The 15,035-nt window shown below is 56.5% G+C and overlaps 7 protein-coding genes across 7 annotated transcripts; 3 read left to right on the top strand and 4 right to left on the bottom strand.

The window, feature by feature from the left end:
* Positions 1-814: 814 nt before the first annotated feature.
* On the bottom strand, positions 815-2,123 carry LTR77_006018 (uncharacterized protein; the record flags this gene model as incomplete). Its single annotated transcript, XM_064803260.1, has 2 exons — positions 815-1,734; positions 2,003-2,123. 2 exons carry the CDS (start codon positions 2,121-2,123, stop codon positions 815-817), a joined length of 1,041 nt encoding a protein of 346 aa, XP_064658175.1.
* Positions 2,124-2,706: 583 nt separating this feature from the next.
* LTR77_006017 (uncharacterized protein) lies at positions 2,707-3,651 on the top strand (the record flags this gene model as incomplete). Its single annotated transcript, XM_064803259.1, has 2 exons — positions 2,707-3,322; positions 3,395-3,651. 2 exons carry the CDS (start codon positions 2,707-2,709, stop codon positions 3,649-3,651), a joined length of 873 nt encoding a protein of 290 aa, XP_064658174.1.
* Positions 3,652-4,089: 438 nt separating this feature from the next.
* Positions 4,090-4,927, top strand: LTR77_006016 (uncharacterized protein; the record flags this gene model as incomplete). The annotated part of the gene is made up of 2 exons (XM_064803258.1): positions 4,090-4,352; positions 4,423-4,927. 2 exons carry the CDS (start codon positions 4,090-4,092, stop codon positions 4,925-4,927), a joined length of 768 nt encoding a protein of 255 aa, XP_064658173.1.
* A 598-nt stretch (positions 4,928-5,525) lies between these two features.
* On the bottom strand, positions 5,526-6,644 carry LTR77_006015 (uncharacterized protein; the record flags this gene model as incomplete). Its single annotated transcript, XM_064803257.1, has 1 exon — positions 5,526-6,644. One exon carries the CDS (start codon positions 6,642-6,644, stop codon positions 5,526-5,528), a length of 1,119 nt encoding a protein of 372 aa, XP_064658172.1.
* A 24-nt stretch (positions 6,645-6,668) lies between these two features.
* LTR77_006014 (uncharacterized protein) lies at positions 6,669-7,473 on the bottom strand (the record flags this gene model as incomplete). The annotated part of the gene is made up of 3 exons (XM_064803256.1): positions 6,669-6,774; positions 6,829-6,908; positions 6,964-7,473. The coding sequence occupies 3 exons, from the start codon at positions 7,471-7,473 to the stop codon at positions 6,669-6,671; spliced, it is 696 nt and encodes a 231-aa protein (XP_064658171.1).
* Positions 7,474-8,706: 1,233 nt separating this feature from the next.
* Positions 8,707-10,147, top strand: LTR77_006013 (uncharacterized protein; the record flags this gene model as incomplete). The annotated part of the gene is made up of 3 exons (XM_064803255.1): positions 8,707-9,643; positions 9,675-9,767; positions 9,825-10,147. 3 exons carry the CDS (start codon positions 8,707-8,709, stop codon positions 10,145-10,147), a joined length of 1,353 nt encoding a protein of 450 aa, XP_064658170.1.
* A 479-nt stretch (positions 10,148-10,626) lies between these two features.
* BUB1 (protein kinase) lies at positions 10,627-14,585 on the bottom strand (the record flags this gene model as incomplete). Its single annotated transcript, XM_064803254.1, has 2 exons — positions 10,627-13,437; positions 13,617-14,585. 2 exons carry the CDS (start codon positions 14,583-14,585, stop codon positions 10,627-10,629), a joined length of 3,780 nt encoding a protein of 1,259 aa, XP_064658169.1.
* Between the last annotated feature and the right edge of the window lie 450 nt (positions 14,586-15,035).

Raw genomic sequence — 15,035 nt, 5'->3', positions numbered from 1 at the left:
CAGTGCTCAGACGACATCATACAGGACAATCTGCTTCACAAGTCCGGCATGGCTCTGCGTCACCGAGACGTTCTATTTCACTAGTGATAGATTCGGAACGCGGACGGTGAATGCTTACGACGGCAGACCTACACACAGCCGTCGCCGAATAGCATGACCATGGCTTACCGGGGTATTGAGTGATGCCATGATCAGCCCTCTCTTAGTCGCCGTCGCCTCAGCAGAGATTCAAAGGAAATCGGTAAGACCGATCTATCTATGAGTTTGCAAGCATTGGGCATCGGGCTTGGTCATGTGTTCATGCAAAGCGATGGCCCAAGCAACTGCAAGCAAGATGCAGGGTAGGTCATTGAGCCAGGCAGCTATCTCGGGCTCGAGGATCATTGTTCCGGATTTACTTTGCCTTTCACTACCTCTGTATAGGAGTTTGAATAATTTCCTCCACATTTCTATCTCTCATCCTCTCTATCAACCCTAACCGCTGCCCAGCAAAGCTCGCATTCGAGGCTCGCGTGCTTGAAATGGCATGCTCGCGCTGAGGCTGTGGGTCGGCAGGGCGAACCATAGCATTGGACCTGGGAAAGGGCGGCTCGCACTGCGTTTCGATGAAAACTCCTGTTTGCTGATAGCCATCGTGCAATCGTACCCCATCCGAGATCGAGTTCATCTCTGTGCGTGTTGCAGTGGAAAAGGGCGGATGCCGTCGACTGAGCAGTCTGGTAGTAGTTCTGTAGACCGACGTGGCCATGGTCGCCGATGGTGTTATCCCGGTTTGCATGAAACATAACCTTCGTCCGCGGAAGCCACTGCCTCATTAGTCCCCATCCATCTCCTCAACCTCCATCGGCTCCCTCGGCTCCTGCGCCTCGTGGAACTGTATCGCGTCGTCGATGTAGCTGAGCACCGCACCCACACTATCCTCGTCCTGCACGTCTAGCTTCAGGAAGGAAACAAGACTGAAGTCGTCGATCAACTGCCCAACCGCCCGGTTCAACTTCGCGAACGACTCCCCAGACATCACACTCTCAGCCTCCGCCGGGTCCGGCTCCCCATTATCCACCCCCTCTTTGTACTCATACACCAACCCACTCTCCGGCCCATCCTGCAACAAACTCATGTCCGGATCGACAAACTTCTTCAAATCCCTCCGCGCAACCTGCCCCTTCACCAAATCCATCTTGCTCAAGATATTCACATGCGGAATCTCCATCATCAACATCGCGCTCATCGCACTCAGCGTCCCGGCGAAGAATTTCGCTTTGTCGCCAATAAACGTGCTCTCCAGCAAGTAGGCGGCGCAAAGACTGATGTTCAAACTCCCGTGTCCCAAGTGCTTGACCAGCTGCGGCACGATCGGCACGTGCGTGTACAGCTCAATCTGCCCCGGCATATCAATCACGATCATGTACTCATCCGTCACCGTCTCCAGCGGATCGGTCAAGAAATCCAAATTCTCGAGCAGGAACTCGAAGCAGTAGATTAAACCTCCATTTGGGCCCAAGTGGAGCTCTTCCATGACGTCGGAGAGGGAGATGAGGTCTTTTATGTCGACGTCGGGCTCGTAGACGAAGTCTTCCGCCGCCGGGTCGAGGTTGATGTAGAAGCAGGAGCGGCGCGAGGCGCGGAGGTGTTGGATCAGGGCGGAGCAGAAGGTGGTTTTGCCAGCGCCGGCGGGGCCCATGATTATGGTGCCATATTTGCTGCCCATGTTAAATATGGTGAAGGCGAGGGTGCCTCGCGCGCAAGTGTTATCGGGTGTTCATGTTGATGTGAGGAACAGAGATGTTTCGAGTCATGTGGTCGGCCATATCGACAGCGGACCGCCGGCTTGGCAAGACGAAGCCAAAACGTCTGCAGATTTTCCAACCTCTCTTCTTCCCTCTTCAACAACTAAATCCAAGACGATGAGCCGGTCTTTACGGCAGACAACGTTCACCTCGCACCCGTCGTTCGCGGCGCGTGCGGGCGTAGGACGTTGCTGACATGCTCTGGGCCCACTCACCACCTTTTTGAGGAGCAATATGAAAAATCTCTGATTGGAAACGTTGTTGGCCTTGAGCTCGCACAGCGCGCTGGCCGTCCTTGAGGAAGGCGAGGCTTATGATCATGGCATGCGTGGCCATGGTTGCACGAGATGGATCTGATGGGTTCCGGTGAGTGCAGGGTATGGTTCGTCTCCCCTCCCGGTTGTGGTACTGAAGCCTTCGCAAATGGTTCGCTTCTGACGAACAGTGCCAACTACAACGATTTCTCCTGCGGTGTACCCGCCGCAGCCGCAGAGGTAGCCTTGAGGTTGCTGCTCTTCTCTACGTACTTCGAGGTTTATCTCTTTCTCACCCCATCCCCCCCCCTTTCTATAGATGCCATTCTGGCTCTCCACCCTTGAACATGGCACCGCGGCGCTCTCAACGCAGCTCTCGGGCAGCTGTGCCACGATCCGAGAAGACACACACTCACAGCAAGATACGGCCGGTTCGAAAAGCACGGCGTAGAACCGAAGGCCCCTAGTCCGTATCGGCGACGGAGGCTTTCAGCGATTCCGCCGAGAACCCAGCATCGGACGAGGAAGACCAGACGAAATTGCGCAGTCGTAAGCGTAAACGCCAGTCGCCTATCTCGCAAATCTGCACACCACGTCCTCTCTTGCTGGAAAGAAACCGCGGCTCCCGCAGGATAAACTCAATAGAATGGAACCGCTTGCAAAAGATGCTGCACGCTTCGATCAACATCCCGCCAGGCCACACCGGGCCTCTAAACATACAGCTTCAGCCTCCTCCTTCCGGCAGCTGGGACCAGCTAGAACGCCCCCCAGCGTTCCCACTACCACAGACAAGTCGGTGCATGTTCCTCGAGCTTCCCCGCGAGCTTCGAGACCAGATTTACGGCCATCTTTACCTCGTCCCGCAGAATCCCGCTCGCAAATGCCGTTCCTACTTCAACTTTTCAAACCCTCACAACTTCGCACTCGGCACAAGCCTCCTACGCACCTGCAGCCGGATCCACACCGAAGCAAGCAGTGTCCTGTACGGAAGCAACCACTTCCTCTTTGCCCGACAGAGACGAGAGACGGGCTCGTACTGGTCCGCCAAGTGGCGAGAGGTAGGCTTCAACGCAGTGCGCCGCTTCCTGGTCGCCATCGGACCGAAGAACATCCGGCGCATCAAACACGCAACACTGCTGCTCGAGGACGCAACGCCCTACCTGAACCCTCGCCTGAAGACGCCTAAGGCGAGGCGTTTCGTCCACGACCAATGCCTGATGAAGGTGCTGCGCCTGCTCGCAGCTAAGGGAAGGCTAAAGAAGCTGGGCTTGCTTTTTCGCGGTATGCAAAATTCCCTCAACGACATATTTGCATACGCCATGCCTATACGGTGCTAACCTCGCACACCTTCAGGTCGACGGCGCGTAGACAAGAACGATACAAAGTTCCTCGAGGCGTTGTGCACCGTCCAAGCAGACGATGTCGAGTTTGTTAGAGATCTCACTCAGTCCTGGCTGGGGTACCTGCCACCGTCGAAACAGCACGCGGCCGTGGACAAGATGTGTCTGCAGAGCATGAAGAGGAAAGAAGCCCTACCTGACGCTGTCGAAGACGACGACGACAATGATGATGATGATATGAGTAGGACAATTCAAGCCTGTAGGGTATGAGCGTGGAGCAACGCCAGTGTCGTATGGAGGGGACTGGAAGCGATGCCAAAGCCGTTCCAATTCCTGCGGTATGTATGCGTTAGGGTGAAGTGATTCCTACCTCCGTCTACATTTCCAATCTGAGCTGTCGTTCGTCGTCAGGAACGGTGCCTTAAGGTATCCGTGTCGTGTCGCACCTGCGGCGGGCAGCCTTTGGCGCGCTACCAAGCTTGCGGACCTCAAGATCTGCCTTTTCTCTACCTCCTACCCGTTCTCCAACGGCAACTCCTTCACGTCTTTCTGCAACACTGGTCAACCTTTTGGGCGCCACACTGCAGCTTTTATCATTGTTCAGTCCCTAGAAGAGACACTGGACTGCAAGTTGTTCTTCACGGCTGAGCAGCCACTGGACTTCCAACGCTTTGTTTTCCATCTTATGGTGATCTCGATATTCTGATCATGGCACCACGGCGCTCCCAGCGCGGTCGTCCAGACGCTTCAACACGCGAGGATGATACGTCCACTCCCACACCGACACGACCGGTCCGGAAAGCACGACGTAAGATTCAAGCAATCCAAGACATCTCGTTACCGGAAGCCGTCAGCGATCCCGAGGACAGCCTTGACGTGGATAATGAGCCTACCAACACAGCGCTGAACGGCAAGCGCAAAAGCACACCATCTGCCTGGCAAATATGTACTGCACAAACTCTCGTCCTCGAGTCCGACCCCAACATCGCGCCCCTACGCTCCAACCCCACCGCATGGAACCCTATCAACTCTACCCGGCAGCTCCAGAACCACACCCTCTTCACCAAAATCAACATCCCACCCACCCACACCGGGCCCCTTTACCTCCGGCACCTGGTTCCCTCTACAACCCACCCTACCGCCTCCAATACCCCGCTGCATGTTCCTCTCACTCCCGCGCGAACTCCGCGACGAAATCTATACGCACCTCTACCACGCCCCCTCCCGCCTACACCTCGCCTATCCGGACGAAAATTTCCGCATGGGCACCGCCTTCTTGCGCACCAACCTACAAATCTGCGCCGAAGTGTGTGAGACTCTCTACGGCAACAACGAGTTCGTCTTCGCGCGCATGTGTCAGCGGCACGGCTCGTTCTGCTCCTCGGACGACTGGAACGAGGTGGGGTTTAAAGCTGTGCGGGAGTTTGTCGGCATGATCGGACGCAGGAACCTTGGCCTGATTAAGACGTTGACGCTGGTGCTGGAGAACGCGGTGCCGTGTCTGAACCCGGCGATGAAGACGGCGGATCAGAGGCGGTATTATTAATGATGAGAATGTGTTGGCTGTGCTCCGCGATCTCGCGACGTCTGGGCAGCTGAAGCGGTTGAGGCTGCATTTTGGGGGAAGGAGGAGGGTGGAGAGAACGGATCGGCGGTTCTTGGAGGAGTTGACTCGGGTGAGGGCTGATGAGGTGGAGTTTGTGATGAACGGGTCGGCTGCTTGGGCGACCAAGTCGAAGCATGATCCTAGTGTGGAGAAGATGTTTTTGGAGATGACGGTAAGGAATAAGGGTGTAGATGGTGTTCATGGAGGTCATGTCGACGAGTAAGGGAGAGGGGAAGGAGAAGGAGAAGTCCTAGCTATACGAACAGGTGGAAGGGTCGCAGGCTGTGTTTGCTTCGGCGAGTGTACTAGCTGTGCCGGCACGGTCTGGTAGCTCGAGGAGGATGGATTGTGCTTGGAAGTCGCTTAACACCTCGCTAAGCTGCAGCATACGTAGCAAAACCTGAATCGTGGGTAAGCGTGGCTGGCCTCTTGCCTTGCCCTGCGCCAACCCCGTCCAAACCATCTACCAACCCCAATATCCAAAAACCAATCCGGCCAAAATCGCCACGCCAAATCTTAGCCAATCTCCCACTCAGAATCACAACTGATCAAAAGCATTCTCCAAGTTCACCGCCACCAAATCCTCCGCGTTCACATCCTGCCCGAAATACCTCTTGACATCCCCACCCCCACTCTCCCCATTCTCGAGCACAGTATCCAACGTCATACTCGACCCCTCCGGCCCCGGCGACCCAATCGCGCTACCCAACGTACTCTGCCGCTTAAATCGCATCACCGGCATTCGGACGGCGGGGGAGAGCGAGATGACTTCGTCCATTTCGTCTTCGTTCGCTGGCCCTCCTCCTGCTGCGCCTGCGGCTGCGGCGGAGGGGTCGTCTGGTGGTTGTTGTTGTGTGGTGCTCTGGGGTCGGGGTCGGGCGGCGGGGACGGTCATTTGGGTGTTTAGTGTTAGGCCGACCATGGTGTGGCGAGCGGCGAGTTTGTGCGCTGCTAATGCTTGCGCTTGCGCTGGAGTTTGTATTCCTGGGGTCGAGGTGCTGGAGTTTCCATTGCCGTTCCCGGTGGAGAGCGGACTAGCGCGGTACTGGCTGGCCGCTCGTACGGGGGAGCTGCTGCGCGCTGCGATGGGGGAGACGTTGCCGCTGCGCCAGCCTACTGGACTAACGCTGCGGACGGTGAGGGGGCTGACGGCGCCGTTTGTCGGGCGGGAAGAGGCGGGGAGGCCCATGGTTGTTTGGCGGCGGGTGGAGTCGGGGCTGACTGAACGTCGGGGGCGGGAGGAGAGGTCGGAAGGGCGCGGGGAAGCGAAGGTGTTGCCGTTGGGGTAGGTGGTGGTGCTGGATTTGCGGGGTGGAGAGTTTTTGCTAGTGGAGGGGGCGGTGGAGGTGCCGTTTGTGACTGCGCCGTTGCCGTTGCCGTTCGCGTGGCCGATGCCGTTGGGTAGCGATTCGGTCGGGAACATCGAGTGTCTGTAATCCGGCACGATCGAGCTTCGCCGGTACTTGACTTTCGTCTCCCTCTCGAAATCAATCTCATGCACACCCGGCGGAGAAGGCGTGATTCCATTCCTAGTCGGTGGCGTCGCCGAGAGCTCAGATGGCCCATCTGTAGATGGTGGAGAAACACTCCTATCCGATGGCTTGCTGGACCCGCTGTCCCCGTTGAGGATCGCGAGTGCAGGCCCGTTGCTCATCATGTTGCCCCCCGGCGGCTGTGATTGTCAGGCGTTCGTACCCGGTATAGGTGGCGGCTTCGCATCAGTGGTGATGGGTTGGGTGTTTCGCGAGCGTGATCTGGATGTCGTGCGGTCGTCGACTTGGCCGCGGCTGCGGGGGGAGTTAGAGCATTCTTCGCCGGGTTGTAGGCGAGGATTGACCTACCTCTTTCGCCGGCCAAGCCGCATGGATGGGAAGAGCTTCTTCAGCCCTTTGGGTTGTTCTGGTGGTCTTGGTGGCTTGCCCTGCAACACATCAGTACTTTACTCGCACTCGTGCTTTCTTTGTTGTTCGACGCACCTCAGACCCGTTCGGTTGACTACTCGGATCATCGCTCATTCGATGTGACCCACTCGCCTCACTACTCCTCTCATCCTCGATAAACTCAGGCGGCACCGCCCTCTCCTCATCCCCACACACAACAATATACCATCCCACCTTCTCCTCCGGCGCCAGCTTATCCCTCAACTCCATAATCGCAGTCCACTGGTCATTGTTCAACCCTCTCCCTCTTATCTCATCAATATCCACTCCCAGCTTCACTTCCTCTACCATGTCCGCGACATACGCGAACGGCTGGCTTGTCGCGCTCGCCGACGAATCATTCGGATCGTATTGCTCCACGAACCGCATCCGCGTCAGGTGCTCCATGCATTCTGGATACAGCTGGTTGAAGTTCTTGAGCAGGGCGAGAGTGGTCTTGGGCGCTACGAGCCATTCTGCTGCCGCGTCGTCGAGGTTCTGGAGGATGATGTGGATTCGGATGAGCTGTCGAGGCCAGCGGAAGCCGTGGAGGAGGTATGTTGGCATCTTCTAGCTCTATCACGCAGTATGTCGCGTGCCCGCCGAGTCAATGGTTCCTCGATCTTCTGAGTTTCGAGGCCTGCTCCAGGAGGAGCGTGTAGCGCCGCGTACGGCCGCTGAGAGCCAGAAGAACAGAGTCGCAAGAGCGAAGGGATCTTATGTATACCGCTCAAGCCCTCAGCCCTGTCGTGTAACTGTGCACAGCGTCGTACAATGCCAGGGAGCTTCCAGTCCCAGAACGCGGAGTACAGACGTCGCACTTTGTCCTCCTACAACCTCTTGTTATTGTCTCACTCGGCCAGGTCCAGAGTCGTGCGATCGATAGTCTGCAAGATACCGGATGTAACAATGGCTTGATATGCTCGAATCCGCGTTCGTATCCAGCAGAACGTGCCGGCGCTTGTCGTACAGTATGCACTCAATGGAAGGAAAGTGCACAGAGAAAGACAATGAAAACAAATGGTACGACCGTCGCGCACTCTGACCCGCCGATCAATGCCTATCCGGTCGCCTCTGACCGTTGCGCGTAAGTAGAGTTTAATGTCGATGCGGAGACTTGGAGATGGCGTCGCAGGTCGATCGGTATATTCTCAGATTCGCTTGGAAATGACGCGAGGATGCTGTTCCCTGCCACCGATCCTTCTTCTTTTAATTATTATATTGCTCCTGACCGGTATCACGGGTTTGAGGTTGATCGAAGGGGCTGGAGAGGGGCACACGCTCTCAGGGCTGTTGAAACATGTGCAAATGAGAGCGGCTGTCATATGATACTTCTGTCGTCGCTCACTTCGGCTGCGTCGGCGCAACGGCGGCTCTAGTATTGACCACGGTACGATTATCTGCTCTCAGCTGGCTGTCACCGCTGTCATCGGTCGGTTAGTTAGGCCAGCTAGGGGCCCCTACTACCCTTAGCTGGTCGATAGTATACGGCGGCATCTATTTGCAGCTGATGTTCCAATGATTCGCGCATAAGGCTGCGTCAATAGCGGACGAGGCTAACCATTTCTCTCTGCCCTGGAACCTTCCGTTTGGCGGACTTCGCGACTGCACTGGTATCTCTTTTCTCCGAACCTGCAGTAGCCTTGCCGCGATCCATTAGAGTGGTGACGCCTGCTCGTCATTCTCTCACGCCGGCGCGAAGCGCACAGCTGATGACGGCTTACCTCAGCTCGTCAGCATCGAGGGAGGCGTTTCGGGGATAGTGGTATCGGACTCGTTGGGAGAGGACAGGCAGCCACCATGCCTCTCCACCTGCTCGGCAAGAAAAGCTGGAACGTCTATAACACCGACAATGTCGAGCGAGTACGACGCGATGAAGCCGAGGCGCAGGCACGCGAGGAGGCGGCGGAGCAGCGCATGCAGGCTGAGGATGCGGCGCGGAGGATAGCGATATTACGGGGCGAAGAGCCTCCACCGCTGCCTGCGGCTGAACCTGAAGATGAAGTGCTCAGTGCTTCTGGAGGGCGGAAGCGTGGAGCGGAGGAAAGCTTTGGGCGGAGAAGGAAGAAGCGGAGGGGCGAGGATGATACTGATCAAGCTATCCGCTATGCACGCGAGGATGCTGAAGCAGGGGAGAAGGCGAGGGAGAGCCAGGCGCTGAAGGGAAGGGAGCAGGAAAGGGATGCACCCCTGGTCGATCACGCTGGCCATGTGCAACTCTTCGCTGCCCCAGATGAAGCTTCCATTCGTAAAGCAGCCAAAAACGCTGAAGCCGAAGCAGAGAAGGCGAAGAAAAAGAAGAGAGATGAAGACCAGTACACCATGCGCTTCAGCCACGCAGCAGGCTTCAAGAAGAGCGCGCAGCAGAAGCCCTGGTACGCTGCGAACGGGGCGAGAGAAGACGGCACCAAAGCTGTCGCACTCTCCGATGTCCAAGACAAAGACGTCTGGGGCAATGAGGACCCGCGTCGCAGAGAGCGCGAGCAGAGTCGCGTCTCCTCCAACGACCCGTTCGCGGCGATGCAGCAGGCACAGCGGCAGCTGAAGCGAAGTGAGACGGATCGCGAGAAGTGGAAGAGAGAGCGCGATGCTGAGATTGAGGAGCTGAAGCGTGCTGAGGAACGGCAGCGTAGGAGAGAGGAGAAGAGGGATCGTAGACGCCGTGAGGTAGACCATCGGGCGGACAGTCTGGAGGGCTTCAGTCTTGATGATCCCGTCACTGAGAAGAGCCACAATGGTGAGCGCGGCGTTCACGACAGACATCGTAGGCGGCACCACAACCAGCGGCGGAGGAGTCGTTCTCGCAGTCGTGCCCGTGACCGCAGTGACGACCATCGCGATAGGAGGTCCGGATATGAAGAGTAGGTTCTTTTCTCAAAACTTGCTTGTCGTGCAGACATATCCTAGGTAGGCTACAGAATCCTCAACCGTCTCGTCCACACAGTTCCACCAACTGTCATATTCGCATGCCCCTTACCCGAGAAAGACGGACCATCCCTCCCAAGCACGCATCACCATCACCGTCGTCGGCGGCGGGGGCGGCGCCACGGGAGTCGCAGCCCGCACGCACGTGAAATCACATGCTCACCCCCTTCGGCGGAACCTCAGCTGCATTATCAAGGGGGAATACATTACAGCCCTGAATACAGTACCCTCGTGGATCCAGAACATGGATACTGCCACGCCAACAGATTCGAGCCAACTGGTTGTAATCGAATCTGGCAGAGTCCGCCTTGCCTAATTCTAGGGTGATGAGGTCGTCCTAGAGAGAAAACCCCTTTGCCGCTCATGACCTGCGGAAGCGGGTGGGTGGATTCTTTTGTTGATTGAAAGGTCGGGGGTTCGATTCGGCTTTTTACTTTTATTTTTTGGGCCGGTGATATGGGAGTGAGGCAGAGAGGATAGGTGGGTTGGAGCAATGCTTTTGCTCGGAGGTACAAATGCCTTGACATTGCTTCCTACGCCGTCGATTGTCACTTTCGTGTATGCGGAAGGCTCGCCATTCTTCATGTGACCACTCAACATGTCCGTCTTTACGGTCTTATAGTACGTGGTTTGTCACACGCTCGTGCTTGTGTTCTAAAACTTTCCCGTCGCTCTCAGACAGTCGTAGGTACATAGGTAGGTAGGCTACGAAATACGAAAGAGGCTCATCTGCACGAATCCACCAACGCCAATGCTATCCCCAAGCCCGACCAAAAACACCCAGTCGTTCCACTCCTACCGCCCCTTCCGCCTCCTCTCCCGAATAACCCCCTCAAACCTCCCAATCATCCCCTTCAACCCCATCCCCCTCTCACAATTCTCCTCCAACCACCCCTCCATCCTCTCTCTTACACCCCTCAGCCCCCTCAGCACCGGCATCTTCCCCCCTTCCTCTCCCTCCACATGCGCGAGCGGATTCAATAACAGCCCAAACACCTCGCCCCAAATCTCCGTCTGCCAATACCGCTTCAACCCCTCCCGAATCCTGTACGTCTTCGTCGCACCCTGTCCGAGCACCGCGCCGTGTTTCTCCCCGATGGTCTCCATGTACTTCCCGAACAACAGCGAGTGGATGATCCCCGCTAGACCGAAGTAATCGACTTGGTAAGTCCAGGGTCGTAATTCACGCATCTCAGCGCAATCCGCCTCCGTCGTCTTCCAATCCGCGATGAACGCGACGTTGGGAACAAACTGTCGCATATCGATCCCGCGTCCCATGTCGATCAGACATACACCCTTGCTGGACCAGCCGTGCGCGCCGCTAGGGAAGTAAGTAGGGCTCCAATCGGTCTCTAACCCGGGGTCGTCGAAACGCACGAGCACATTGTCGCCTTTCAGATCGCCGTGGATGATTCCCTTGCTGTGCAGCGCTTCGACGGTGCGCAGCAGTTCGACCGTGAGCCACATCGCCATCATCTCGTCTAGGCCGGCGGAGGAGGCGTTCGGACCGTTCTCCACCCGAGCGAGGTTGACAAGGTCGAGCAACGTGCCTTGCGAGCGGAAAGACTCGATCAAGAAGCATTCGTCGCGGAAGAGATGCATTTCGTGCGCGCGGACGATGGAGTCCGCAGCGCGGCTGACACCTAGGCGGCGGTGGGTGGCGCGGAGGATGTAGAATTCCCAGACGTTTGGGGGGTCTTCCATCTTCAAAGCTTCGAGGGGGGCGCGGTGGGTGGCTTTGCCGGAGCGGGAGGAAGGGCGGGAGTCGGAGGTTTCGTTTTCTTGGTTCTCAGCAGCGGTGATGGCGGTGGAGTTTTCGATGAGGTAGACGGGGGCGAAGGTGCCGGCGCCGAGCTCGCGCTTGATGGTGTAGGTGCCGTCGGCGCCGGGAAAGGAGAGCATGGGTGGGAGGGAGAGGGTGGAGGCGGTCTTTTCGAGGTTGGTGGAACTGCGGGAGGCCTTTTGGAGGACGCGGATGTATTTCTTGATCTCTGATGTCCGATTGGATGTTGTGGAGAGGTGTTCGTGGTATCCTTCGTAGGTGGAGAGGCTGGGCTTCATCTGGGAGAGGATGGTCTGCCGCAGCTGAGGGTCCATGGGGTTGCATTGCTCGTCTCTTATGACTGGGCCTTTCTGTACCGCCGTGTCCGAAGTTTCCTTGGTGCTGCCACTTTTGGCAGCAATCTGACCTCTCGCCGTACCCTGCCCAAGTGATATCGTCCCTTTGGTCGACTTCGTCCGGATGGGCTGGAGCACCTTCCTCCTGTCCTCTGCCTCAACCTCTCCAAGCTCCTCCTGGAAGGGACTGCTTCCCAGCTCATCTGCTTCTTCCAGTGCCACAGGTACGCCGGCTGCCGCCTTTCTGCTCGGCGTCTTCGCATTGAAGTAGTCCTTCTCTGACGTCCTTGCGGTTGCTAGACCCATTGAAGACTCCGTGCGCTCGACGATGGGCGTCATGAACGGCAGCCGATTGTTAGCAACAACAGCCATGTCCCGATACTGGCCCATAGGAGGCTCGTAACCTTCTGGTGGTACCGGAACGTAGCGTGTACGCGGATTCTCGTCAATGGGCGTGATGAGGTCGTCGGCTTCATCGTCTTCCGGTAGCGGTGCGCTTTGGGACTGCGATTGGTCTTGGTAGACTTCCCAAGATGTGCTTTGGGTCGACTCAAGTATGGAGTCTGCGACATCGTCTTTGGGAACGTGCTTGCTTGTGGTGAAGTCGGACCACTCGCTGACACCCGTCTTGCCCTCTTCGTCCGAGATAGCCTTCTGCACTCCGAGGATCTCATTCCTGGTATCGTCGCCATATTCGCTAGGAGGTCCCGACAGCTTGCCAGTCCCTGTGCTTTCGCCGCCCGTAGAGTAGTCATCATCGCTGTCCTCGTCTTCCACTTCAGCCTCCTCAGTCTGAGAAGGCAGGGGAACGTTGAAGATGCCGTAGATCTCGTCCATAGCCTCCTTGGTGTTGATGGTCATGGTCGGCTCTGGCTTGTCGGAAGACTTCTTGCGCTTCAGCTTCGGTCCGGTAGGAGAGTCGAGGTTCAGCTGGATCGTCTTGGTTTCGTTCTTGATGTGCTTCACATCCATGACCTGGATCTTGCGAGTCCTGTTCGCACGCTCCTCCCGCCGCAGCTTCTTAGCCAGTTGTGCCTCCCGTTGAGAAGGAGGTGCGTTCTCGTCTTGCTCGTCATTGAGAGCCAGAGTCTTCGAAAACTTCTCTACGAGCACCTTCTCATCTTTTTCGGTCTTGTGCTGTACCGGCGGTATCTCAAAGGCATCCTCAAAGATCTTGAAGCCACGCTCCTTCTTGGTTGATTTCGCCACTACCTCCTCGAGGCCTGTCATGGGCTCATCCTGCTGCGCGCTTTCGTCTGGAAGGTCTGGCTCCTGGTCCAAGTCCATTGGAGTATCGTCTTGATCTGCTTCTGCGTGCTGTTGCTGGGTCCTCGGTTTTCGTTTCCGCCTTGAGATATCATGACCTCTATGCCTCGCCATCAACTCCTCAAAGCAATACTCCACCCTCGAGTTCTGAGGGTCTGGGTAGATGGACTCCAGGTCAACATAAACACACTCTAGCCTTCCGGTCTTTGGATTCCGCACACTCTGCTGTTCGTGAGCACCATCGCCAATTCTACTCAGAGACAATTGTGATGGAATATGTCGTGGCAAAGGTGTGGTAGTTGCGTGCCTACTCGATAATGACTGGATACAATAAAGGCTCATCTTAGTCCTGCATTCGTAAATATGTGGAGTTTGTTGAAGTGATTTGGGGACAAGCTTACCTGGTCCTTGAACACAGCCATCTTCATCATGCCACCGTTCGTCTTGCCTCCTTTGAGCTTCTCGCCTACCCATGGCTTTGCCTCCACGGTATTCTCCTTCTTTCGCTCTGCGAGGCTACCAATGTTATCCCAACCCTTTGCTCCGCTACCAGAGCTTGGTCGTGATGAAGAGTCGTCGCTGTCCGAAAAGATAGCCATTTTCGATCCTTTCGACTTCTTGCTTGCTGTTGACCGAGCTTGCTGTGGTGCTGCTGCAGAAGGTGAAGCGGCCGCGAACGGGTCGATCTTTGCAGCCAACGCAGGTCTCGCGATTGGTAGAGCTGGACTTGTAGGCTCAGCTGCATCATGAGGTCGCGCCTGGTTTCTTCGCTCAAACTCGCCAAACTTCCGAAGCAGTCTCTCAACAGGCCGCGCCTCTCTCTCCAACCCCATCTTGTACACTTCCTCCGCCTGGTTCCATCGGCCAGCGTTCTCCAGCCACGCCGCGAACTCCTCGTAGTACAGTGCCAGCGCTTCGCCTATGCCGTGTCGTGCAAGGAATACAAACACCTCTCGGGGCGCGTCTGAGAACATGCGGATGTAGTGCAGCCATATTCTCAGATACCGCGGATCATTCTTGTAATGCGAGGATGACTGGAAGGCTTTCGTCGCGCGTTCGAGAAGGGGCAGAAGTTGCGATTGTGGTGTCGCTTGCGCAGAGGGATATGCGTCGAGCGTCCATTTCACGTAGCGGTCGTACACGTCCAGAGGGTCGTCGGCTTCGTCGATAGTCTGCAATTCCTTCTCGTACTCTGCGCGTTTTCCTGCATTGGCGTCTTCAGTTGCTGAAGGCGAAGGGTTGGCTCCAAGTAGTGGTGGTGAGTAGATCTGCGCGAGCGCTTTCGCTGAGCGGCCGCTGGGGAGAGCCTGAATGTTCTCCTTGTGCGATTCGATGATGTTGAAGTCGATGAGGTCGTCGGTGGCCGCCATCTTGGTTCCTATCCAAGGCTGAGGGAAAAGATGGTGGTCAAGAGGAAGATGAAGTTCAGATTAGAGTGTTTACTGGTCCAAACAAGCGCCAAGACCGGTTGTCTAGGAGCTCACCTCGCTTCGCCTTCCGTCCTTCCTCACAGGTGCTCATCACCTTCGCTTGAAAACAGATGGACAATGTACCAACATCTTACGCTCGCGCTCTGGATACTGCAGTCACTCCACCAAAGGCGGTAGCGGCGACGCGAGGTCTTCTGGGGGGTCCCCGGGGCAGCGGTGAGTTCGGGGGGCGAAGTGGACGAAGGGTATGCGTTGACTCCATGACTGACGAGGACTGACGGGATGGGAGCATCTCCAAAGCGGTAAGAGCATACAAGGTACAGTTCTCTAAAGAACGACGGCCACTTCAATGTCTACATAACAGGTCACTCTATCCAACACCCTCAGCTT

The sequence above is a fragment of the Saxophila tyrrhenica genome, assembly GCF_035928015.1.
Source record: "Saxophila tyrrhenica strain CCFEE 5935 chromosome Unknown scaffold_9, whole genome shotgun sequence".
NCBI classification, from domain to species: Eukaryota; Fungi; Ascomycota; class Dothideomycetes; order Mycosphaerellales; family Extremaceae; genus Saxophila; species Saxophila tyrrhenica.
The sequence above is the reverse complement of the archived record's forward strand: the minus strand, read 5'-3'. Positions and strand labels throughout refer to the sequence as shown.